The 27662-nt window shown below is 36.6% G+C and overlaps 1 protein-coding gene across 1 annotated transcript; it reads left to right on the forward strand.

Moving 5' to 3' along the window:
• Positions 1-1542: 1542 nt before the first annotated feature.
• Positions 1543-21765, forward strand: dnajc4 (DnaJ (Hsp40) homolog, subfamily C, member 4). Its single transcript, NM_212677.1, is given in 8 exon segments — positions 1543-1605; positions 2683-2735; positions 3159-3286; positions 7207-7297; positions 10256-10434; positions 14165-14332; positions 14847-14933; positions 20168-21765. Coding segments are annotated over 6 exon segments (714 nt in total). The 5' UTR covers positions 1543-1605; positions 2683-2735; positions 3159-3194; the 3' UTR covers positions 20265-21765.
• Positions 21766-27662: the final 5897 nt, after the last annotated feature.

Genomic DNA, 27662 nt, shown 5'->3' on the forward strand with positions numbered 1-27662 from the left:
CACACCATGCAGGTGGCCACATTGGAATTTACCTAGAGGGAGACTTTCTTTAAGTGCTCCTTAACATCTCTGCACCTACAATGTGTGTTCCTTTAACCCCTAGGTGTCAAATTCGATTCCTGGAGGGCCGCAGATCTGCCCAGTTTTGTTCCAATCCTGTTCAAACACAGTTGATCCAACTAATGAAGGTGTTCATGACTCTTATGAACACCTTGATTATTTGGATCAGTTGTGTTTAACAGGGTTGGAGCAAAACTGTGCAGAGCTACGGCCCTCCAGGAATCGAGTTTGACACCTATGCTTTAACCATACATGCAAGACAAGGTGGATGCTTTCATGTTAATTACGCCAAATTCTGACTCCATCTGAAATCTGCAGCATAAACTGGAACTCATAATACCAGGCAATCATATTCCAGTCTTCTATTGTCCAAACTTGGTGAGTCTGTGTAAATTATCTGTTCTCAGCTGTATGCACTGCCACTGGTTGCTCTTCTGCTGTTGCTACTGTAGCTCATCTGCTTCAAGGTTTGATGCATTGTGTTTTCAGAGTTGCTCTTATGCAAACCTTGGTTGTACTGTTTGAATTGCTGCTTTTCTATCAGCTGAACCAGCCTGGTCATTCTCCTTTGTCCTCTGTTACCAACAAGGTATTTTCACCTACTATTTAGATTAAATCCTAGAGATGATTGTTTATGAAAATCACAGTAAATCTGCAGTTTCTGAAGTACCCGGACCTTTCAACCAGCCATGCTCAAAGTTATTTACTGTAAATCATCTTTTCCACCATTTTATGCCCAGTTTGAACTTCAGCAGATCTTCTTGAAAACATCTACAGTTTCATGACAGACAAAAATATATATTGACTATATGATTTTCAGATTTTTTTACTATTGGTTTTAATCATATTTTGAGCTCTGCATGTAAAATGCTTATTGTCTTTGTGTCCATAGTTAAACCATGATATTTGTCGTAAATTATAGTTAAAAAAAATTGTAGTACAACATTTTTTATCCATAACTTTACCATAATAAAACCATGGTTAATTTTTGTTAGGGAGTTGGATCTCACATAAAAACACTACAGTAATTTGAAGAAAATATTGTATTTTTAAACCATACTATAGTAAAGCGCTAGCATTAAATTTGCAACACTACAACAGCATTCTGTAGTATTAACTATATAGTGATAAAGTGTAAAATATACTGTACTAGGCCTATATACTTTAGTTTTTACTCATATCAATATGCATTGTTTTAGAAAAATGTGTACAGTATTAGGTAATTGTATTACTATAATTATATTACCACAATAACTATAGAACAACAGATTAATTCAATTACTTTACTATGGTTTAAAAATATTTACTTGTATATTCTAATATTAGTATATTTCTTCATGTGTTATATATATAGTGCTCTTTAAAATATAATAAAATATATAAATAATGTAAATAACCCATTCAGAACAGGTATAAGTGGTGCAAACAGTTCCTGACATGCAACTGTCATGAAACACATATTGGCCATTTATGTAACAGCGCTTGTAAAGCGTTATGAAAGCAACAGAACATCCACAGCTGACCTGCGCGTCTCCATGAATGAAGGTGACGCCATTATTTGTGTTTAATCCGCTGATTTATGACTTACTAATACGAATTACACTGATTTGAACAGCATTCGTGTGCTAAGCTACACGTTTCCCATGACTTTGTTGTTGTTTTTAGCATCGCGGCTAAGCTAGCGAGTGGAAAGTGCATCTCTGTCACAGGAACTGATTAATATGCCTCAAAACATGCATGAGTTGCGTTACGAATTCTTTATATACGTTATAAAATCGTGTCATAGTAATACAGTTTAGATTTTAACAACAGCCTTGCTGTCGTTACCTGCTAATTTGAGTTTGCTGATCAATGGACGTGTCTCAAAAGTGTGGTGACTACATAGACAGCACTTTTGGGCGCATTTGTGGTTTTGCGGGGGGAAAGGCTGTATAGTTTGTTAGCTCAATATATTCCCATATGATAAAATAATATAGGACGTTATAGTAAGTATTATAGTGTTTTTAACCATACTACTGTATAGTAGTATATTATATTACAGTATTTGAAACTCTTTGTTAATAAATACAACATACTTATATCTAGTGCACTGTAATGTTATACTTTAGTTGTTACTACAGTAAAATCTGGTATATTCTATAGTTTGAAAAAACTACAGTAATTAGTTTTTATTTCTGTAACGTTAGTTGGTTTTTAACCATATTTTCTACCGGTAAAATAACCACAACATGTTAATTTAACTACTATAGTATGGATCTATTTGGACACTAATATTTTATTAAAGATTACTATAGTACTTTTTCATAGGGCCTTTGACAGCTGTCATATTTTTATTTAACGGTTATAGATTGGATTTGTCGTCCAGGTTCTGCTTTTGTGTATGTTTGGACAGGAAACACATGCATTACACTGATTTTGCGTGTATTTTCATTGGAAAATGCCACTAAAATCGTAAACAATTTACTTTTGGAGACCAAACTTGACCTATCATGTGAAAACATACCCTAATAAAATAGCTAGGGTTTAAGATGCTATTGTAATTGAACAAATACAAGAATATTAGATGTCAAAAAGAGCCCCAGACTATGTTATGTATGTGTGTAATCTCTCGTGTCCATTCAGGATCTCCCGCAGAGCTGCTGACCCACTGCCTTTCAATGGGATCCTGCTGAGCGGTATGTAAAGTCACACCAAAACACAACATGCATTCAACATGTAAAGCTTCATTCAAACAAAACACGCATTCATCATGATAAAACCTTACTCAAACAAAATGTGCATTCAGCATGATAAAGCTTCAAGCTAACACAACACTGAACACAATACATTAAACACGATCAAGCATCGTCCAATCACAGCTTGCATTCAGAGTGATGAAGTTTAATCCAAACACAACAAGCATTCAGGTTGCTTAAACTTAAACACAACATAGTAGAGCTTCACCCGGGAAGTACTATTGTATGCTGAAACTACAACAAAACAAGGTACATCGAACATGCTGAAATGGCTAAATAAATGCCCGTAAAATAAATGTGTAGTTTTCAATTGTGTGTGATGGTTTCTCGTGTGCACTAACATACCTCTCCCCTGTTTTTCAGATTCCCATTTATGTAGTTTATATTTCTGAGATCATCATGCAGTGGGAGGCTCATATTCGGCTCTGTCAGACTTGTTTTTGGTACTGTAGAAGTTCTCAGCGGCTGTTTTCTCTCTCTGCTGCACACAGGTATGCAGGACATAATTGTATTAATTTCTTAAAAATGCACAACGTTTTAATTTCAGCTGTAATTAGAAATGTAGCTGCCAAAAATGTAAAACACATACAAAAACACTCACTAGCCTCTATAATTAAAGGGTTAGCTCACTCAAAATGAAAATTATATTATTAATCACTCACCCTTATTTCATCCCAAACCTCTGAGGCATTCATTTATTTTTGGAATACAAATGAATATATTTTTGATGAAATCTGAGAGCCCTCTTAACCCAATGGACCCATTTCACAAGCCATAGATGAAGACGAGTAATGAAAAAAGATGGAGGGATAAAAAGCTGTAACAATATTTCAGGTAGTGGAACATTCCAGCAAATCAGCCATGCAGGAGAGTAGTGGTCGAATGCTGTTGTAGTTCTAGTTAAATTAAATCATATTCAGTTTGGTTTAGAACAAATGTCATTGTTGAAATTCAGTTTAATTCATTTATTTGTGTTTTCACTAAAGAAACTAAATTTTTAAACTTACTTTTGATTTTTGATGGGTACACTAATAACCTTTCCCTTTTTTCTATGATGATTTTCATTTATTTTCTAACAACTATAAACAGTAAGCACGAGGTTTATTAATGCACTAAGTATGTAATATTGGCACATTTACTGGTTGCATTATTTTGCTCGCCTTTCAACCCAACATTAACAGAAAGTTTAAGTGTAAACATTCATTCATTTATTCATTTTCTTGTCGGCTTAGTCCCTTTATTAATCTGGGGTCGCCACAGCGGAATGAACTGCCAACTTATCCAGCAAGTTTTTACGCAGCGGATGCCCTTCCAGCCGCAATCCATCTCTGGGAAACATACACACAAAAAAAAACGGAGAAACCGCAGCACCCGGAGGAAACCCACGCGAACGCAGGGAGAACATGCAAACTCCACACAGAAACGCCAACTGAGCCAAGGATCGAGCCAGCGACCTTCTTGCTGTGAGGCGAACGTGCTACCCACTGCGCCCTGTAAACATTCATCGGTCCATAAAGAATAGTTCACCCAAAAATGTCCTGTTAATTTTCCAGCCGCAACGCAGTACTGAAAAACACCCATACACTCTCATATTCACACCAACACTCACAAACTATGGCTAAACTACTTGTTAAGCGTGACATCAGGCAAAGCGGCTTCTAGGTCCAAGCGCTCTATCAAATTTTATGGGGAAACTCATCAAATGGTAGTAATAAATGTTTACAAAGCACTGTAATACTTTCGAAAAGCGCGATAGCAATTTATATGTCCATGCCTAATATCCGATGGCCAAAAAGTGATAAATTTGTTTTATAATTTGTTAAAGTTTTGGCATTTGTGATGCAGCAAGTCCAGAGACTGTTGTGTACACCATGATGTTATATAAAATTCACTTTATTGTGTGATAGGACTAAAAAGTGTCCATGAACAAATATTTTCTCAATTAAAATGAGTGGCAGCTTGGACCTGAAAACAGTATTCCATACTTCACCAATACGTCACGACTTAACAAGTGGGATTAGTTTATTCAATTCACTTGTAGTGCATGTCTTTGGACTATGGGGGAAAACGGAGCACCCGGAAGAAACCTACGTGAGCACGGAGAGAACATGCAAACTCCGTAAATGCCAACTGGACTTGAACTAGCAACCTTCTTGCTGTGAGGTGACAGTGCTAACCACTGAGCCATCGTGCCGCCTCACTTTAGTTCAGTTCAGTTTAATACAAAAGTCAAGGACGAGCAACAGAAGAGCAGCTCCGACAACCCCTAACAAGCAAGTCAGAGGAAACAGTGGTAAGGAACCAAAACTTCACCAATTGGCAGAAGTGAAGAACAAACCTTGAGACCCAACTCATTAAAATACCAAGAAAATCTTAGAACAGATCATATGCCTTCAGGGGTGATATTGGAATATCATCAAGCTGCAAGAACACATTTTTGCGCACATAAAAGAAAATAACAACTTTATTTTTCAGTTTCTTTTTTGTGTCAGTATAGGGCGCATGCTTCTGAGTACTGTGCAGTGATGTACACCCCTCAGACACGCGTGCATGACTTCCTCTGTTCGAAACAAAACACAGGCGCATCTGAGGTTATAAGAGGCGTCAGAATTGCGGCAAAGCTCGACATGTAAGCGTGCACCCTTTATTGACAATAAAGAGAAGAAACTGCTGAATAGTTATTTTTGTTTTAGGATTCTTCAAGGGGGTATTTTTCATGACGATTTGGGAATCTTGCTGTTTATGGAGGATGAGGGAGCTCTCAGGTTTCACCTAAAAGAATCTTACTTATGTTTTGCTGATGAAAAGGTCCATGAAATTCCATGAGGGTAATTAATTAGATTTCAGTCATTTTCTTTTTTGGTTGAACTAACCCTTTACGTACACTTGGGTCCACTTTTACATTCAGGGCTACATCATAGATTCAACAAGGTGCTGGAAACATTCCTCAGAGATTTTGATCCGTTTTGACCTTTGATAGTTTCAAGGAGTTGGTGCAGATTAGTCGTCTGCTAATTCTCTTGATGTAAATGTCTTGTTCCAAAGGTTCCCAAAGGTGCTCTATTGAATTGAGATCTGCTGACTGTGGAGACCATTTGAGTTCAGTGAACTCCTTAGATGCTTTTATCTTTATCACATAGTGCATTAACATTCTGCAAGTAGCATGAAATCAAAACTAATCTGGCTGGACAACGTTTTCCCAATTATCTGTTGTCTCGTTTTTCCTGCTGAAATAAACAGCTTAAACTAGCCTAAGCTGGTTGACCAGTCTGGTTTTAGATGGGTTTTGGACATTTCCTGATCTTAGCTGGTCAGGCAGGAATTGACCAGCTTGACCAGCCTGGTATCAGATGGACATAGGTGGTTTTCATTGGTCTCCCAGCCTGGCTAGGCTGGTCAAGCTGGTTTTAGCTGGTCATCTACCGACCACATCTCCTATACAATTTCACTGTTTGTTGACATGAAAATGGAATATAGGGTGACTTTAACCGAAATTTTCTGAAAACTGACCAGGGTGAAGATTTTCCAAAACCCCAGGTACAGTGTGGTCAACTAGACACTACAGCCAGAGTTTTCATCTCGTGAAGTCAATGTGCGTGCCTTTTTGATTGGCCATGACTGGGTTCACACCAAGGCAATGAGGCAAATATCCGCGTTGTTGGCACCGCAGGACGGTAATACACCTTGGTTTTCATGTTGACTTGTATGCAATATTACTTGTGCGAATACTTAATTCCTGTTCGGTGTGAACCCAATATAAGTGTCATTATCACCGCCTGTTGTTTCAACGTTTTTAATTTTATTTTATTATTATTATTATTTTTTTTTTTTTTTTCAAATATTCTGACCAGCCATTTTGCAAAAAAATCAAATGACCTTTCTTCAATTTTTTATGTTTGGTCTGGCTTTCAGCAGATCATCTTCACCTTGCCTAAATTCTGATGTGTCACTGCCATTCAATTGGCTAATTACAGAATTGTGTTAATGAGCTAACATACCCCTACAAAGTAACCAGTGATTATTTTTCACTGTGAAAAGTGTTGATTATTGATCCTGATCCATTACATTTATGTACATTCATTTTTCAGAGCTATCAATCAGAATATTACAGAGACCTGAGAACCCAGAACATCACAGCAACACTCACATAAAATTAAAAACCACCAAACGCATCCAAAAACATCTTACCGAAGCATCATAGCAATACATGAACAATACAAACACAACATTTACTTTAGAATATATGAAGAAAAATATATATTTTTTAGTGATCAGGCTAACAAAGTGTGCGAAATAAAAGTTTTTTGGTTAAGTTATTTGTAATTATTAGTGTACAGTTGTTCTGCTTTGGCTCTATGAATACAAGTGCTGAGAAATGATTTATCTTAATTCTTTTTTGTTCTGTTTACAGGTCACAAACCAATTACTATGAACTTCTCGGGGTGAAACCGGATGCTACGCTGGAACAAATTAAGTTTGCATTTTTCGACAAGTCTAAAAAGGTACATTAATGCAATGCAGTATTTTCATATTGCTTAAAGAGTCTAGTCTCGATGTCACCTTATTATAGACTGAGTGGGTTTGATAGCAATTTATGAATATTAATGAACAATTCACACCATTGACAAGAACAATAACTTTGTTTTAATAGTCATTCTAATAACTCTGTGAGAAAAGGGGAAGCCACACTACCTTTACCGACACAGAGGATTAATACTTTTGGAATAAAGAACAATAACAACATTGAGCCTATCAGAATCCACTTAAATTGAGCAAGAGCATTTAAAGGTGCACTAAGCGAATGTTGCCAAACAATGTTGATATTTGAAAGCGCCCTCAAAAGAAAGCACTCACAAACAAATATGACCTTGCACCTTTTTGATTGATCTGCTATTGTTATTAGAAACGCCCCTTACTGCTGTTTGGCTGCAAGTATTTTGGGACTCGGTCCAACACTATTGACACTATTGCACATTTAAAGGGCACCTATGATGGAAGTTAACTTTTGTAAGATGTTTGGACTGAACTGTCATTTTGGAGTCATAGAAACACAATAAGTCTCTTTTTTTATTTCCTGACGTTAAAATAGGATCCAAATCTCTTAAATTTTGAGGCCCACCACAACGTGACATAGGAGTGCGGTTTCCCCGCCCACCGGATTGATTGACAGACGCATATTAACATGTCTCCATAGTAATACGTATAATCATATACACTAGACAGGATGTGTGCAAAGCAACTGGAATTAAAATATGTGATCATCTGCATGTCAATAATAAGTTTTACAACTTTGAAACTTTTTAAAAATGTGCATGTTTGTAATAAAGACAGTAAAATCACTGTAATTCATCACTATAGCCACATTTCAGTACAATTGCAAAAGAAGACACTTCGATCCCGGTTTGTGGACGTTAAATCAGGTTTTTTCTGTACATTAAGTTAACGGATATCCATAGAGCAGTGGATATAAATGTGTATTCTGTCACATTTTCTGTGCAAAAACAATGCAAAGTTAAACACGCGATCTGTGTGTGTGTGCGCATATAACGTCATTGAGTCTCTCATTGTCGCAGAAAGTCTTGAATTTACTAAACAACAAATATATCAAATAACCATTGAGAAAGTTCTTACTGTAGTAAAGGAGATCAGCTTCATTCTTGTCTGTCACTGTGCTGTTTATCTACGTGAAGGCTATACACATAAGAGCAATACAGAGAGATCTCTATGACTCTGACTCACACATGGGAACTGTAAGCAGGAAGAACCAGCTCATTTGCATTAAAGGCACAGGCAACAAAAACAGCTACAATGTCCTCACTTCTCAAATTTCCCAGATTCAGAAAGGTATAATACATAATCTGATGAGTATTTTGAGCTGAAACTTTGCAGACACATTCTGGAGACACAAAAGACTTAAATCTTGAAAAAAGGGTGAAATAGTACCCTTAAAAGTGACATGCGACAAAACTGCCGCACACTTGTAATAACCAGAATGTTCTCATACACTAGTGTGAATGCTAATATAGCTGTCTTCATAATTATTAAGCATTGCTTTGATGGTGTAAGGCAGGGATGTCCAGACTCGGTCCTGGAGGGCTGGTGTCCTGCAAAGTTTAGTTCCAACCCCAATGAGACACACCTAGGCTAGCTAATCAAGCTCTTACTAGGCATTCTAGAAACATCCTTGCAGGTGTGTTGAAGCAAGTTGGAGCTAAAATCTGCTGGACGCCGGCCCTTCAGGACCGAGTTTGGACACCCCTGGTGTAAGGGGAGCATTATGCATCTGAGCAAAACATTTTGCATTAATTTGAGACTTGCATACTGTTATTTATTATATCGCAATAATATATATCCTCAGAATTTATTCTCAGAGACATAATTGATCCTGTATTTTGTCAATTATTTGAAGTTAGTGAAAAAATTATGATAAATGATAATTTATCATCCTCTCCCCTAGAGGGCGCTGTTCAGTTGTGGCAGACTTGTTGGTTTCCGTTAATCCTCAATGATTTGGCATTTATTATTGATTCTAATTCCATCCAATTAAGATTTTACTTGTCAGTAACTGAAGCAATAAAATAAGAATGTCAGTAAGAAGGAATGTAACAAATCTGTGTATGTCCATGAGAAAAATGGAGTGAAAATTGAGAAAGATCTGTTTTTGTTTAAAGGAAGCAGAGTGACGGCGAGATAGAACCACTACATATTTGTGTGCGCATGTGTGTGACAGGAGATGAGGGTACAAGTGATGTGGGTGCTTTGTTTCCGAGTCAGAAACAGATAAATGGTTTATGAGTGATATGACAGACATTGAACACAAGTGAGAAAGAAAGGTCAAAAGGTCATATTCAGACCCCTTAACTGTCACTGTTCCACTGCTGAGATATCTTTAGTCATATTTAATATTTTTTGAATAAACCTGAGCTAATTTTGATAAAATGATATAATTTTCAAGTGTGAATGGAAGAAGGTGTGGTGAGTGGTAAATATGTGTGTGTGTATTTCTATACTTTAAAAAAATTACTTAATATATATATATATATATATATATATATATATATATATATATATATATATATATATATATATATATATATATATATATTAGGCCATACTCCTGATACCTCAGATGTATCTGTGTATTATTATATTTTATTTTACATGTGTAAATATAATTGAAACAAGAAAAATACTGAAAAATATTAAACATTTTAAATACTAAATATAGATTACATTTTGTAGTCTTTTTAATAACTTGTTTAAATTTAAATGCATTATCTTTCTTTTCCTAAAGATGGTACGTGACCAAACTCTATTGAATTGATATAACTGCTTAATAAAATGATTTTGTTTAAATGCACCAAACAATTATTGGCTATATTCACTGAGAACTGGACCTATATAGTGTAATGTGATTGCTTTGATTTGGGAAGAAAGATAAGTTCTGTTTTCTCCTTCAGTTGCACCCAGACAGTGACCCATCCAATCCTGGTCTGCACACACAGTTTGTGCAGCTGAATGAAGCGTACAGGGTGCTGAGCAAAGAAGGGTCCAGACAGGATTATGACCTCAGGCTGAGGTACCAGTATGCTGGAGGTCAGGCCTTCAGAACCTCCTCCAGCTCCTCCAACAATCCCAGGTGAGAAACAATATTTTTTTTATAATCAACAAGCTTGAATTTAAAGGGTTGGTTCATGCAAAATAATGTTTATTCTCTTATTATTTACTCAACCTCATGTCATTCCAGTGTAATAAATAGGGCCAGACGGAGTCTGCGGACGTTTCTGCTGAGAATTTTGGTAAAAATCTGCAGATTTCTGCTGAATTATTTTGGGAGTATCATAACTATAACCTTAATATGTGAAATAAAAAATAATATCTTTTTAACTTTTATTTAATGTTTAAAATGCAAATCCAATTAGAATCACTTTATTTGGTAAACAAAGCAAGTCTCTTATATAATATATTGACTAAAAGACAGAAAATATCAATTTTATTTACCATAGATATTACCAACATCTGGGGACTTACGTGACTTTGTCGCTAGATTTAGCAACTTTTCAGACCCCCTTAGTGACAAATTTTTTAAAAAGTGACTAGCGACAAATCTTTTTTGTGTGTTACTGGAGATTTCTATAGACTGTCATTTGTCCATACTGTAAATATATATATATATATATATATATATATATATATATATATATATATATATATAGCATTCTGTTTATGACTTTTTGTTATTGTGATCAAACCAAAACTATTGTCAAACATTCCATGTAACTTCAGTTGTTCAACTGTAATCATTTGAAGCTTCAAGTAAAATTTTGCTCACCAAAAAACCTGTAAAAACGGCTTTGTTCTGAGATATTTTGGCGAATTTAGTCTAATTTCACATCTTTCACACTTATCTAGATGTGTTTTGAAGCAACTCATAACATTTAAATAATAATTTGGTCTCAGAGGATTGGGAAGACATGAGGGTGAGTAATAAAAAACTAAATTTTCATTTTTGGGTGAACTAACCCTTTAATATCGCCATGTACACGGATGAGCCAAAACATTATGACCAGTGAAGAAAATACTTATTATCTTCTAAAAAAAGCCAAATATTTAGGTCCGAGTAGATTAGATGGTAAGCAAGTAAACCATGCTGGACCGAAATAAAGATCAGAACAGCTTTGAAAAGAACCTAATTTTTATGGCAGGACAAATGGGTCAAAATATCCATGTTTTACTAACAGTGGGACAAACCACTAATCAGTGACAGGGTGCCCTAGACTCATTGATGCAGGAGGACAATAAAGGCTATTCTATCTGGTCTGGACCCTCAGAAGTTCTCACAAAAATTTTAATGGTGGTTATGAGAGGAATGTCCCACACAATGCATCATACACTCTTACGTATGGGGCTCCATAGCTACAGACCAGTTAGTGTTGTCAAGCAGTACAAGCTTGACATATATCAGCCTAAGGGGCCATTCACCCAGAACGCATTTTTCCATTCCAATGCGCTACTTTTCCATTGTTCTTCTGTGTAAATGGGTTGTTGGCATGATGTTGCATTTTCTCTGTCATACATGACAAACATGAATATAATTAGTATTGACTAGTATTGATTCAGTATGTATTTGTCTTCCTGTTATAAAAAGCTCCTGTGTTTTTCAATTTTTGTCTCAAGCATTGTTCACTAAATTAAAACTCTCGTAAATAAAATGAAAATAAATAAATTCATCATCCCTCATAAACAAGTACCTCATAATTTGTATCTGTTTTAGTAAATGGCAATAATTTTTTATCTAAATAATTTTAAAAAATATAGCAACTTGATTTTTTTGTCATTGAAAAGCATGTCCTCCGTTGTGACACTATATGCTTATTTTAAATCATGAAATTCCGCTGGAAAATTAATTTATTTGAAGGACCCCATTCGAGATCATGTAACGGAAGCCCCCTGTAAAGCCCATGAGCACCTTTAAAGTTTTTGTCTCATAAATTTTCACATATTTCATTTACTTGTAATCACTATAAAATTAAGTTTTGTTGTCCTATGGTGTGACACCCCTGTTTATTGGTAAAGTCATGGAGAAAAACAAATATTATTTATAATTTGATATCAAATAAATAGGTCTATATGAAAATTAGTGTCAGACAATGAAGATATTATTTATTAAATTATAGTATTTATTTATTTTTTTACATTTTTGCTGTGTTACACTAATAGACGTATTTTAAAGGGATAGTTACCAAAAATGTATATTCTGGCATAGGTTACGGGTTTTCAGCTTTATAGAGACTCATAACTCGTAAAGGTTTGAAATTCAATTGAGGGTGTAAGTCAATAAATTAAAAGTAAAATTACAATTTTCTGTCCCATTAAGATTCATTCATTTTCTTTCAGGCTTAGTTCCTTAATAATCTGAGGTCGCCACAGCAGAATGAACTGCCAACTTATCCAGCATATGTTTTACGCAGCGGATGCCCTTCCAGCTGCAACCCATCCCTAAGGAACATCCATACATACTTATTCACACTCATACACTACGGACAATTTAGCCTACCCCAGTCAGCTGTACCATATGTCTTTGGACCTGGAGGAAACCCACGCAAACTCGGGGAGAACATGCAAACTCCACACAGAAACGCCAACTGACCCAGCCAAGGCTCGAACCTACCGCGTCGCCTCCTTTAAGATACAATTCAACAATAAAAGTATTATAATCTTAAATGTAAAACAGTTATTTCAGTCCACAAAAAATAAACACTGATTGGTAGTGCACAATACGAGCAGTTACAGTTGAAGTCAGAATTATTAGCCTGTATTATTAGTCCTCCTGTTTTTCCCCCAATTTCTGTTTAATAGAGAACAGATTTCTTCAACACATTTCCAAACATAATAGTTTTAATAACTCATCTCTAAAAACTGATTTATTTTATCTTTGCCATGATGACAGTAAATAATATTTGACTAGATTTTTCCAAGACACTTCTATGCAGCTTAAAGTGACATATGAGGACTTAACTAAGTTAATTAGGGTTACTAGGCAGGTTAAGGTAATTAGGCAAGTTATTGTATAATGATGGTTTGTTCTGTAGACTATCGAAAAAAAATATAGCTTAAAGGGGCTAATTACTTTGACCTTAAAATGTTTTTTATAAAATTAATAACTGCTTTTATTCCAGCCGAAATAAAAGAAACAAGACTTTCTCCAGAAGAAAAAATATTATCAGACATACTGTGAAAATGTCCTTGCTCTGTTAAACATCATGTGGGAAATATTAAAAAAAGAAACAAAAAGTTCAAAGGGGCTAATAATTCTGACTTGAACTGTATATTTTGAAAATACGCTCATTTTACAAGTCACATAAAGTTAAACAGTGAGTTTTACCATTTTTGAATCCATTCAGCCAATCTGCATGTCTGGCGGGAGCACTTTTAGCTTAGCTTAGCATAAGTCATTGAATCGGTATTAGCACCTCGTTCAAAATAAAAAATGAATAAAAGAGTTTCAATAATTTTCCCATTTAAAGCTGCTTGACTCTTCTGTAGTGGACTGCATTGATGGAAAATGAAAAGTTGCTATTTTCAAGGCTGATATGGCTAGTAACTGTACTCTCATTCCATCGTAATATATAAAGAACTTTGCTGCAGCAGGCACAATGATATTACGCAGCAACTGAAAATAATCCCCAGCAATTTCACTCAAATGCAAACACTAGGGCATTTGTATAATTAGCCTATTTACATCGTTCCTTTAAGATAGTTAATATAAGATACCTGTTTATTGTGACTTAATTAGGCTTTTGGGATACCCCATGCTTACATTATAAACTCAATGGCTGTAATACCTATTTTGTGTCTGTGTTTCTCAGCTGGGAGGCTAATGAGAGCATGCGTTACTGGGAGCAGTTCAGACAGGCCCAGCCTCAGGAGAACACCCCAGAGGAAAGGGAAAAGAAAAAGAAAAGAAACATGCGATTGGTGGGCTACTGCTTTCTCGCCATGATCCTCAGCGTCTCTGCACATTACTTTGGCTTCAGGTAAGTCCTAGCTCAGAAAAAATCTAACATGTACAGCAGCAGTCCATCCTAATATTTGTTCTGGATGTTGCCGTGCTGATAAATGAATGTTTTGCATGAAACCCAGAGCAAAATGTTTTCTTTTGTTCATGCATTGTTTTTCTGATGAGTCCATGATAATGATATTTCGTCTGTCCCACAGTCAGACAAACCCCAGCAGAGTGTGTACACTGGTTTCCCATAATCCCTGATGTTTAGTTATGCTTTCCAGTATCAGCTACATGTTTTTACACCTTGAATTCAGGCGACTGAGATTAAGCATCTTACATAAACAGACGCTGCTCGGCTGACGCGTAGCAGAGAGTGAACTTGAAATGTTTTGAAAAATGATCAAATGTTTTATTGCCCCAGTCAGTGCCCGTGTGGCCTTTTAAAAGTTACGCGGACACCTTGTGGATGTCTGTTCACCTCTGCAAATATGTATGTTGGCAGTAAATCTGTTCACCTTTGACCTCTGGGCTGGTCTGTCATGCAGGAAACTGGAAGAGGTCCATAATAATTTCATGGATGAGAAGGACAGAGTCATCACCAAGATCTACAATGAATCGAAAGAAAGAGCCAGGTGGGAAGTGCTTTAAAGTTTAGCCTCTGGGAAGTGTGTAGCCTGAGGCGTTACATCAGAGGGTTTGAAAACAAAAGATGTAGCGCTTGAAATCGTGATGTGAGACTTTGTTGTAATGTAAAGGAGAGCTGTTGTGAGACATGGAAATGCTTGATCGCTTCTGTAAATCATGTTTCTGACTTGATCGTAAGGTTTGTTGGCAAAGATGAATTGGGTAAAGCTAAATCCATGCAAATTGATAACAGGAGATAAACTGATAAGTTTATTATTTTTATTTGTATTAAAAGTGTACTCCTTTAAAGGTCCCATGAAATTAAAAGAAAGTTTTTTTAGCTATTAGTATCAGTTTTGTTTGTTTTTAAGATGTCTATAAGCTAGTGTGCTCCAAAACAAAATTTGTGTTCATAAGATATAAAACTGATATAAACATGTAGGGCTCTATTTTGACGGTCCATGCGCAGAGCGCAAAATGCACGGCGCAAAGGCTTTCAGGGCGTGTCTGAACGCATTTTTGCTAATTTACGGATGGGAAATGTGCTTTGCGCCATGGCACATAGTCTAAAAGGGTTGAGTTTATTTTCTTAATGAGTTATAGGTGTGTTTTGAGAATAAACCAATTAGAGTCTCATCTCCCATTCCCTTTAAAAGCCAGCTGCGTCGCGCCATAAGCGCATTTGCTATTTACAGGACGCAAAGTAAGTCTAAGTGGAAAAAATTAGCATTTCACAAGCAAACAGTTAACAGTTAACAGTTTTTTTAACAGAAAACTGTTAAACAGAGCATCTACTGCGTGAGAATGAGAGATAATGGATCACTTTTACTTTCGCTCTTGGATAGGGAAACCTTTACGCACAGACATCAATTAGTCTATAAATAATTAATTGCGTTTGTTAAGCGCAAATATTCGTTTCAAAACTATTTCTAAATTCAGTTCTAATTTCCGCAAACGAATAGATGAACAATAATAACGAAGTGTGTTCAAAACCCTGAGTTATATTCTAAAACACATGTTGTGCCCCATATGGTCTAAAACCTGACAGGTGGGCAAATCTAAGCTTGTTTTTAATAAAACTAATATAAATATGGATATAATAAATAATACTGCTAATAATAATAACATTATACAAAAGCAAATTGTTATGAATGAACTGAAAAAGCCTCCCGAGATGAAGAAGACATAAAAGCAGTGGTTTTTTATATTTATGTACGCTAGAAAATAATATGTTTTGTAATATTTTAATCCTTTATATTTATATTCTATATCTATTCTTATTATATCCTATATATATCCTTAATATTAAAATTTTTTCATATGTAAAGATATTTGCCTATTGCTCTCTTGTGCGTATTAAGCAGTGTGTAAGCGAGGCACAACTCTGCGCCGGAGTTTAGACCGGGTTTGTTTTGGTGTAATGAAAAATCTATTATAGTTTCTTAAAATAGCAACGCGCCAGCGGTCCGCCTCAGAACGCCTCCCTTTTTAGACCAGAACTCCTATGGGCGCACAAATGAGCGCTAATGCATTTGCTATTTAAACAGTGTAGGGCAACGCCTCAAAATGACTCTTGCACCATGATGAAACTACCAAACAAGTATTGTGCCGCGCCTTGCGCCACATTGCGCCAAGTGTATGATAGGACCCGTAAAGTGTGTAGTCCGTCACTTCCGCCTAAGTGGATCAACAATATATTCACGTCATCACATACTTCAGTTTCTAATGCAATCTTGACCAATCAAATGCTCTAAAGCAGTGGTTCTCAACTGGTTTGGCCATGGGACCCACATTTTTACATGGTCATCAAAATTTTGAGGAACTATGATATAATTTTAGGAATTATAATTAATTTGTATTTATTTGTTAACATACACAAGTAGTGACAGATAAATCATACGCAAATCACCAAGACTTACAAAAAAAACAATATTTTATTGCTGTCTTTTAACAAAATGTCTCAAATTATAAAAAATTATTTACAAAGTAAAAACGACAAAAGTTTTGGTTTCTAAATGTGCTTTTGTGAGAGCACATCACTACAAATGACACACTGAGATTTTAAGCCTTTTTTGTCGTCAATATATGTAAATCCATACTTTGCATAATTAGGGTCGTACTTGCGATTTGACAATTTTGTTGCTGTAATTAAATGAAATTTCACATGTCAAATGGTACAGTTGTCACTCGCACATTTCAAAATAAAGTCTGGTATAAGCAAAGAAGTTAAAAATTAAACATTAGTTGTTTCTTTTGACTACACACTTTGCGACCCACTGATAATGTTGTCGCGACCCACCAGTTGAGAAACACTGCTCTAAAGTATCTGACATGCCCACCCCCTTCGAGACTCTTCACATTTGATGTGCTTGAGCTTAACCACTCACACTGGCAGAGCAGTAATACAACAAAACTCTATTGGCTGTTTTTTTCAAAACGGGGAGGAGCTACAGTGTCCAACCCTCTCTTCATGTTTCGGTTGAGATTACGTCAAACATCAAATAACAAATGCACATTTCAGAGCACTTCACAGGACCTTTAGACTTTAAAAGGAGGCCCGTTACTTGAATAATACTGTAATGTTGTTGGCTGTGACGTTGTTGAGGCCAGACAAATTAATTTTAGTTTAAATAAACAATGTTTTAGTTTTATATATATATATATATATATATATATATATATATATATATATATATATATATATAAATTAGCACACTCAGAAAACCAGTCGTTATGGCTAAGAAACCCATTTAGACTAGAGACTAGTGATGTCTGTAAGGGCCTACTCACACTATGCTATCCGAACCCTGCCCAGGCTCATTTCCCGAATCGTTTGAGAAGTGTGAGTGCTCTGAATTGGTTCACTTGGGCTTTGGCGTGACACGCTTGTGTGTGAGTGCAAATAGCGCCAAAGCCCAAAACTGAAAGCAAGACGTGACTTTAAAGGGACCGTTTCATATGTGTTTATTAATCATTCTTGCTGTTTAATGAACGCAAACTGTCTTAGTTTATTAAAGACGAAACCCCTCACTGCATGAAAGCTGCACACCTTCAGCAGACCTCCTAATTCCTGCAGCACGAGGGCTTTATGAGTGTCAAAAGTGGCTGATCTGTTTGGCGAAATATTTGACTGTGCGTCACTGCATATCAAACGACTCAAATGATATAACTAGAGAAATCTCCACTGTGCTGAGCGAGAGCGCTTCTGATCAGCGCCTCATTGATGACGTCAGCGTGCACAGGCCTGAATGTAGTGTGAGTGCAGGCCGTCGGGGGAGATGGGAGGACTCAACTGTACATAGTGTGAGTACGCCCAAAGAAACTATTACGCTTCACCTTTAGACACGCACTCGCAAATTTCCCTGCCTTTGTTCCATTGGGGGAATCCCCAACGTCAAGTGCATTCCACTTCAAGTCAACGATGGAAGCTTACATGCACATATCCTCAATCGCTTTGATTTTGGAGCAAGTCGGCTTCATATGTTTACTCCAGCACCTATGTAATGTAATGCATATTTATATAGCTCAGTTTGGTGGATGAATATGATTGGGAGGCCATGATGGGTAAGCCTCGATGGAAGGAATTTGGCCAGGACACCAGGGTTTACTCTCACGAGAAGTGCCATGGGATTTTTAATGACCACAGAGAGTCTGGACCTCCCTTTAACGTCTCAATCGAAAGACGGTGCTCACTGACGCTCCCCTTCACTTTTACCAGAGCATTAGGACCCACACAGACCATGTTGAGCGCCCCCTGCTGGCCTCACTAACACCACTTACAACAGCAACCTAGTTTTTCCATTCGGTCTCCCATTCAGGTACTTCAGTGAGTAACCGGTGTTGGAGTGCAGGGCTGTGTCCTATATGTCCCAGAATGCAATGCGATTGTGACGTCACAACAATGTAGTTACCAAGTGGTCAGTGGGCATTCAATTTTAACCCATTTATATGATCCACCAGTAGTGGACACTTGTCTGTTGTAATCAAAGATGTACAGTGCTGTGCAAAAGTCTTAGGCCCCCACCAGCTTTGGGAAAGATATGAAGCAAGTGCAGGGTCATTACTTTCGGGTGAACTATACCTTTAATATACAAACCAAAAGTATGGGAAATATGTACACAATTCATTCATTAATTTTCGGCTTAGTCCCTTTATTAATCTGAGGTCGCCACAGCGAATGAACCGCCAACTTATCCAGCATATTCATCACTGGAAACATCCACACACCCTCATTCACACACATATACTACGGACAATTTAGCCTACCCAATTCACCTATACCACATGTTTTGGACTGTGGTGGAAACCGGAGCCCCCGATGTACACAATAATCAGATCAAAATTACTTTTGGAATCAAAAGACTAGTATGAAAACTGTGTTTAACTTGATCTCTTTAGCACCAAGCAACAGAGTTTTTTTTTTTTTTCAATTGTGCTTTTTAATGTCAAGCATGTTTTAGCATTTTGAAGAGTTCTTACTTAGATTTAACATGTTCTATCTTTCTTTTGCTCTCCAGGTGAATCTCATATGGCCTGTAATATTTGCCTGCACTTACTGTATATTCAGATCTGGACTTTGTGAAGGCCATTTCCTTTCATTCTTTGTTTCATGAGCTGTTTTTCTCTCCAAATATGATTTCATCACATTAGCAGTGTGTTTGGGACCATTATCTTGTTGAAAAATAAAAGTATTACAGGTTAGGTGCTTTCTAGTAGGAATTACACATGAAAATTAAAACCTTTTTGCACTTTTCAGCATTCAAAATCCAATCAATTCAGGCAATATTGATAACAACTACATTGACAACTATTGACAACTTTGATCTGAAAATGCAGATCAAATCAAATTAGACCCCCAAAAATCCAACTAGAACCTGTTTTTCTGGTTGTATTTTAATTAAGAGAATTAGCAGTAATATATAATGTCATTATTCCCCTACTAAAACGCATAAACTAAAATATAACTGGGACCCTAAGACCTTTGCACAGTATTGTACATCCAAGGGAACGAGACAGAGGGAAGTTGGCGAGTGAAGGGCATAAAATATTGAACTATAATGCAGCCTATTTAATTAATTTACATTTGATATACAATAAATGATGATCGACTTTTCATTAAATCCCAAACTGCATTTTGAGAGAGCCAAGGACTTTTGAATGCGATGGCATAAAATACAGCTCCTAATTTCTTCAAGAACTGTAAATATTTTATTTAATCATGCTACTTTCTGCTTTCCCTCAGAGCGAACGGCATTAAGAAGCAGCAGGAGATCTTAAGACAGAAGCACGCTGAGTTCTTGGAGAGATTCAAGATCAACGAAAACGGAGATGAGAAGTGAAGCAAGGAAAAGGCCTAGCTAACGAAACTCATCACACGGGGTTATGGACAGAGTGCAGGTTGTGGATGAATGTGGAAGAATTTATTTTGTTAATAGTTTTTATCAAATTTTCTAGGGTTACTACATGTGAGATCTTCAAATAAGGTCCTTGAATGCTCACTGGGTGTTTAAAACTGTTGCGATGATTTTTGCTTTGACCCAGGCCTGTTTTTTAACCCATAGACGTCAGATTAAGGTCACAGAGCGTGCAAGGCAAGTCAGGCTGATTATAGGCCAGCATGGCTCCTCATAAGGTGTTAAAAACACCTGTACACAACATTGCCTGCATTTACAGGCGACATTGTAGCTGCACCTGGAAAGAGTGTTATGGAAACATTGCATTCCTGATAAAGTAGTTCATCAAAACACTGACAACACTGTACATTGTGCACTTTGTTAAGCTTGGTGTGTGTGTGTGTGTGAGAGAGAGAGAGAGAGTTTCTCATAGGAGAATGTTCTTCAGATGGACAGATCAGGGCTGTCCAGTGTGAGTTTTATTTCAGGTGCTGGGTATTTTCCAGCTAAATTGAATGCAACATCAAATAATCTTATCTTAAACAGGAAGTGAATGGCGGTTTGGCAAGTAATGAGTCGTTTCTTTCACCCGTGTAATAGATCTAGGCTTCATAACAAATGCACTTCCTACAAGTTATTATACAATAACTGTAGAGCAAGATTATATTCTTGGCAAACTCTTGACAGACCTCTGCTGCCATAAGGCAGAGCTCCTAAAAGGAATTCTTTTTAGATATACAGTTGAAGTCAAACTTATTAGCCCTCCTATGAGTTTTGTTTTCTTTTTTAAATAGTTCCTAAATGATGTTTTACCAAGCAAAGTATTTTACACAGTATTTCCTATAATAATTTTTCTTCTGGAAAAAGTCTTATTTGTATTATTTCAGCTAGAATAAAAAAAAGTTTTCATTTTTTAAACCCCTTTTAAGGTCTATATTATTAACTCCCTTGAGCATTTTTTCCCTGATTGTCTACAGCGATATACAATGATTTGCCTAATTAGCCTAACTTGCCTAATTAACCCAGTTAAGCTTTTAAAAAGCACTTTAAGCTGAAAACTATGATCTTGAAAAATATCGAATAAAATATTATTTACTGTCATCGTGGCGAAGATAGAAGAAAACAGTTGTTAGCAATGAGTTATTAAAACTATTATGTTTCAAAATATGTTGAATAAATCTTTCCATTAGACAGAAATTGGGGAAAAAATTAAAAGTGGGCCTAATAATTCAGGAGGGCTAATAATTCCAAATTCACCTGTATAAGTCATTGCCTTATTTGAAGAATAGAATAGAATTTTAAGATTTAACATTTAATGTAATAGACAGTCACTTAAAATTACCAGAGCGCCTTCATCTTTATAAGTCAAATATTGATTTTCTGTGGAATCAGTCTAATGCAAGGCATTGGTTTTTGCTATGATGAATAATTAAAGATGATTATCTCAGTTATGTTGTTTTTTATCTCCATGCATGCGTTTTATACTCTGCAAACTATTCTTATGCACTCTTATTTATAAAGGCATGGTGTCACAAGATTTTTTTTCACAACAATGTGAATGGTTTTTGTGTGAAATGATACTGTAGTTCAAACAGTTCAACTATTTTAGTTCACCCAAGAGTGAAAGTTCTGTCTTCATTTTCGCTCCCTTCAAGCCTGGGTTTATGGCAACAGTGTGTGTATAAATATCTTTCAAATTATTAATTAAATTTTTTATAATCACACTTGATAAAAACAGTCGGCAGAAACACTCTGATTAACATTCTGCCTTTGTATGTCATCAGAGGGGGAAAGCCCCGGCCATTAGAGACAGTCTCTCCTAAATTAGCATAGACAGCCCTGAGTGAGAAGCAGCCGTGCGCCATTACAGTTTCACAATCTCATTTGAATTTAAAGCGACAGTCACCAAAAAGGACACAATGGGCTATGTACACAGCTAGTGTTTTTCTGCCAATAATGGACTTCTGGTGAAAGGTTTATGTGACTACAGACATCCCAAGTTGCGAAATGTCATTTCCGGGTGAGACAGAGTTGATTTGCGGGAGGTTGCCAGAGGTTACGAGTGCCTGAAGCACAGTGGAGGGGGGGAGGGGGGGGGTAATGGTGGTGAGCGACGTATCTGAATGGTGACGTGTGCGCGACGTACCTGAAGAGCTGGGAGGGATGCGGTGGAAAGAGGTGTACGATGTATTTAAGGACCAGGTGGGAGATGTGTGATTTCCGGGAGACTAACACTCATTTGCGGGCATGTGGAAGTCTCTATGCATTTGCGGAAGACTCCCAGAACTTCCGGGAGACTTGAGATGTCTGTGACTAGTTTTCAATGTCATAAGGTTCCTTTTACAGCACCGATGTTGTAATGTAATTCAAATCTAATGAGTTAAATAGACTTAAGCGTCCATTTGGTTGTTAAAGCGTAAAAAGGGACGAAAAACCGTTTCAACCCAGGCTAGTTAGTTTAAAAGTCATTAGCAGCAGTCTAGCGCAGAAACTCTCTTGAAAATACTGGGGTAAAATTAATTTCCATATTTTAAAGCCATGGCATGGAAAAGATATTTTAATGCAGTTCTTCTTGTTTGGTCAGATACCCACTTTATATTGTATCTCAGTCAGACAGTGAAGATCAATGTTTTGTTTTGTTTTTTAAGAAATCAGATCTTAAATGCTGCGATTTTTTTTTTTTTTATTTATTTGTTTTATTTTTATTTTTTTTATGGGATGACAATTCAGCAGAAGCCCTGGGGCTGGATGACTGAAATTAAGTCTGTGTGCGTATACCCCATTTGGATCAAAGCCTGAAATTGACAGTTTCGAAGAGTTATACAAATTTCTTTGTGGTGTATTTTGCACTAAAACTTCACATACACACTACAGGGACATATTTGAAGTTATTTTACATCTGTATAAAGGGGCATAATAGGTCCCCTTTAAACGTTGTCATTGGGGTGATAAAAGTGGGCGATAAACAGACAAAAAAGATTCCATTACTTTTCTTTATTGTCTCACTTTTTAACTTCTCTTATCAAACTAAATTGTCTGCTATGTCAATCCCAATTAGTGGTGTTCTTTCATGACATTCTAGAATCCACCACAGTTTGACACGTCACGGAAACCTCACATTCCCCAACCGCGTTCAGATGTTGATGATCTGGGCTTCTCTGTGACTCCACAGCCAGGGACTCAGTCTGATGTGGTTTCCTGATATCGCGTGGGCCCATATGCAGGTGCTCCTCTCCGCTTAGGACTGATCTTGGAGATACCAGCTTTCAGGAATCAGGGACTATTTCGTTGGGGTTTTTTTTTTCTTCTGCTTTTCTTTCTGTATAAGTGCGCCTTCTTTCATTTTGACATTTTGGAACTAAACCCTTTCGCCTAGGGAGACTTCACAGAAATGCTAACAACATCGGCCACAGTTCAGCAGTATCAACGGTGAAATCTTGTGACCTTGGCCTAGTTTGTTTATTTGGATATGCGATGACTGGACGTTCTCTCCTACCATTCTGGGATTTCCAGAAGCTCTTTAGATGGTTATATTCTGAAAGGACTCTTTGCGGTTGTCAGCTTTAATGCAGTTAGCAGTCTCGGAGAGATAAAACAGCCCGCATTCCTGCAGCCCACATAATCTTTTTTTTTTTTTTTTTGGCTCAGGATAACCCAAACATACCTGTGGATGATGTTGAGGGTCTTCACATGCAAGCAAAGTGGGGTGGGTTCAGTTGCTAGATTAGTTGAATCAACTAATCAAAATTAAACTACAGTTTTGAATATACTTTCAAAGATTTAGTATCTAGTAGGGGTGTCACGATTTCGATTTTTAATTGAAATCGATCAAGATTTATGCTCAATTTCGATTATCGAATCAAAAAATAGATTCTGCCACGCCCCCATGTCACGTCAGCTTGGCTTGCCAAGCGGGAAAAAAACAAGCTTGTTGAAGTGCTTGTTAAACTGCAGAAGCAGGAGACCCGTCGACAGAACTTAAACCCTCTCCTCTTTCAATGAAGTCACAGGTGTGTAAGCATTTTGGATTTCCAGTGAGTTATGTTGACAACGTTTGTGTTGTCGACGAAAAAAACACAGTTTTGCAAGCTCTACTATGTACGTATTATGTACGGTTCGTCCGATAGACAACACCGGCATCGCGATCCTCCCCTGCCCACGTTGCAAATCCGCTCGCGAAAAGTACACACTCAGGCCCTGTTTACACTGGTTTTGTTTTTAAAAGGCATTTTAAAATGACAACGATTTGACATCCACAGTGGCGTGTAGCATTTCTGAGCAGCCCTCCTTCCTCTCTACCTCTGAAAATGCACATCACGTGACCACACAGACATGCGCTCGAGAGAGCAGGTCCATGCAGTCAGAGGACTGCTTCAATCTTTCACTCACTTGTACTTAGTCATTTTAGCGAACACCTCAGATACTGTTGGCTGGTTCCTGTTGGTTGTGCCTCTTTTTTAACGACGCCATTAGAACGACACAGATCACTGCCTATTCACGAGTCCCGCAGAAAAAGTGATTGACAGGTAGTAATTATGTGTGTATCTTGCATTTATTCATTTACTGTATGATTTGTTTATGGGTAAAACAAAGACCATACAGGTCAGGTAGTTTAAACGGTAGGCTACAAATAATTAATTTGTCATTAATTAATTATAATCGAAAATTGAATCGAATCGTGCCTTTAGATACGAAAATGTAATCGAATCAAGGATTTGGAGGATCGTGACACCCTTAGTATCTAGTGACTAATGAGGCTGTGTTATGTTGAAAATATCGGCATTGTTTTCTGTAGTATAGGATCTGCGCCACATTCGTCGTTTTAACGCTAAATGGCTGTGGCAAGCATATGTCGTGTGAAACAATCAAATTGGATATATGCACCGGTACTTTGGAATGAAAACAATCATGGACGCCATATTGAAGCGTCAATTCCGCGATCGCTAAATTCAACACAAAATCAACAAAAAGATCCTGCAAAATTCTTAATTTAATGGCAAAATAATCACAAAAAAAATGAAAATAATCTCATAAAACACCCAATTCCAAATCATATAATCAAATTATATTTATTTCTGTTTGAAATGTATTTTGGATTTCCAGTGAGTAATGTAATGACATGACTTATTGACGTTGCATACGCAGCGCATCTGATGTATTTGAGATGTCCGAAAAAGGACGTCTCACCTGCGCCCTCACAATCCTAACAGTACAGGAAAGAGGGGGAAATGTTTTGCAGCCTGTGCAGTAAGCAGACGCAGATGAAGCATGAGGGATTTACATGTGAAGTCAATGCAAAGATTGGATTAGACATCCTGTGGCGTGAATTGGGCATTTTGTGCGTTTAATGCGCTTCAGATTGCAAAAGAAAGTTGGAGCAAAAATCTAACAAACGGAGCAATGGAACAGACAGAAAACCAAGCAGTTTACTATGGAGATTTTTTCAAAGATGACGGCTGCTGACCATGACCGAATCAAAGGACATTAATTTGTGCATTACATGTACGGCTGGTATTATGGTGTGATAAATTCGATACATGTTTTCGTTTAACTCTTTTCCTGCAGTTAAACGCTTTCCTGCTATTGATGAGTTTTACGGCAATCTGCGTTTTAGGTGTATTAGGGTAAGGGAAGCCCAAACGCATGTCCTGAGTGAGGTACATGATGTTAGATGCTCCGGGAAGTGAATTCTGAGAGAAAGGAAGATCATGGATAAAAATAAGAGTTATCCATCCTTTCTTTGGCTTAATCCCCACCATTTTAGATCTTTTTAACATTTTGTCTTAACAAGAAACCAAAATAAAGAAGCTTTATTTTTATGATTTATGTCATTGTCATTGTGTCAGATTGCACACCTAACACACTCTCAGAAATAAAGGTACGCGAACTGTCACTGGGGTGGTACCTTTTCAGAAGGTACAAATTTGTAACTTAAAGGTCCATACTAATACCTCAAGGGTACATATTAGTTCCTAAAATGTACAAAAATATTGCTCTTAAAAATTTTAGGTACTAATATATAATTTTGAGATACCAATATGGACCCTTTAAGTACAAATTTCTAGGAATTACCACAAAAAAATCTGTCATTTTTATCGCAAAAAAAATCACAAAAAAAATGCTTTCTGTAGGGAAGTTGTTTGGGGTCGCATGCTCATCCCTATGCCCTAGTCTCTTATAAGAAGTCACTTCAAACAACAAATCCATATCCCCCTTAAAGAGATTAGGGCATAGGGATGAGCCCTTCCAAATAGAATACAGTGAACTTAAAAATTTTAAATTTTATGAGAGTTACAAATTTTAACATTGTACCACCTGACCACCAATTGATTTAGACAGATGTTTAAATATCGAAACTACTAGTTTAAAAAGAATGTGAATTAAAACATTACAATGCTTAACAATAATGATAGTAAAGGCTGAATAATAGGCCCAATGGGCTATATGCACATCGAGTGTTTTTCAGCCAATGACGAATTCAGCCATAATTTTATTTGACTATTTTCAATTTCATAAGATTCCTTTTACAGCACAGATGTTGTTATGTAATTCAAATATAATCATTAAATACACTTAAGCATACATTTGTTTGTTAAAGAGTAAAAAGAGACGAAAAACCTTTTAAAAAGGCGGCGTCATTAGGAGCAGTCCAGCGCAGAAATTTCATTAAAAATTCTGGGGTAAAAATAATATCCATATTTTAAAGACATGGCTCGGAAAAATATAATTTAATGCAATGCTTTTTGTTTGGTCTGATACCCACTTTATATCATATCTCAGCCAGGCAGTGAATATGTTTTTTTTTTTAAGAAATCAAATCTTAAATGTTCAATTTTGTATGGGATGAGAAATTACCGGATGACTTGTGGCTGGCTGACTGAAATTAAAAGTCTGTGTGCATATACCCCATTGGAATCTGTGCCCACAGAACTCAAAAAAGTAGATTTTAAGCTGATCATTGATTCAGTTTTTACATAATAATTTGAGCAATATTAATGCACATGTTTAGGTGGTTTATGTACAATTCAGTTTATAAAGTAATATTTTATGTCTTTTAGATCAGTGGTTCTCAAACTTTTTTCATCAAGTACCACCTCAGAAATAAATTGTCTCTCCAAGTACCACCAAAATGAGCAGTATTGAAATAAAGTCGTGTAGTAGGCCCAGTAAAGCAGCTACAACTCTGCACAGTTAAAAAAAACGTGGCAGATTATCTCATAAATATAGGCTATATGTCATATATGTCGTATTATATACATCATTTTTGTTAAATTTTGAAATGTGTGTAGTATGTACATGACATATTTCATTCCTCCGTTTACCACTAGAAGGAAGCCTGCGTAC

The sequence above is a fragment of the Danio rerio genome, chromosome 14 (assembly GCF_052040795.2).
Source record: "Danio rerio strain M-AB ecotype USA chromosome 14, GRCz13ab, whole genome shotgun sequence".
NCBI lineage: Eukaryota > Metazoa > Chordata > Actinopteri > Cypriniformes > Danionidae > Danio > Danio rerio.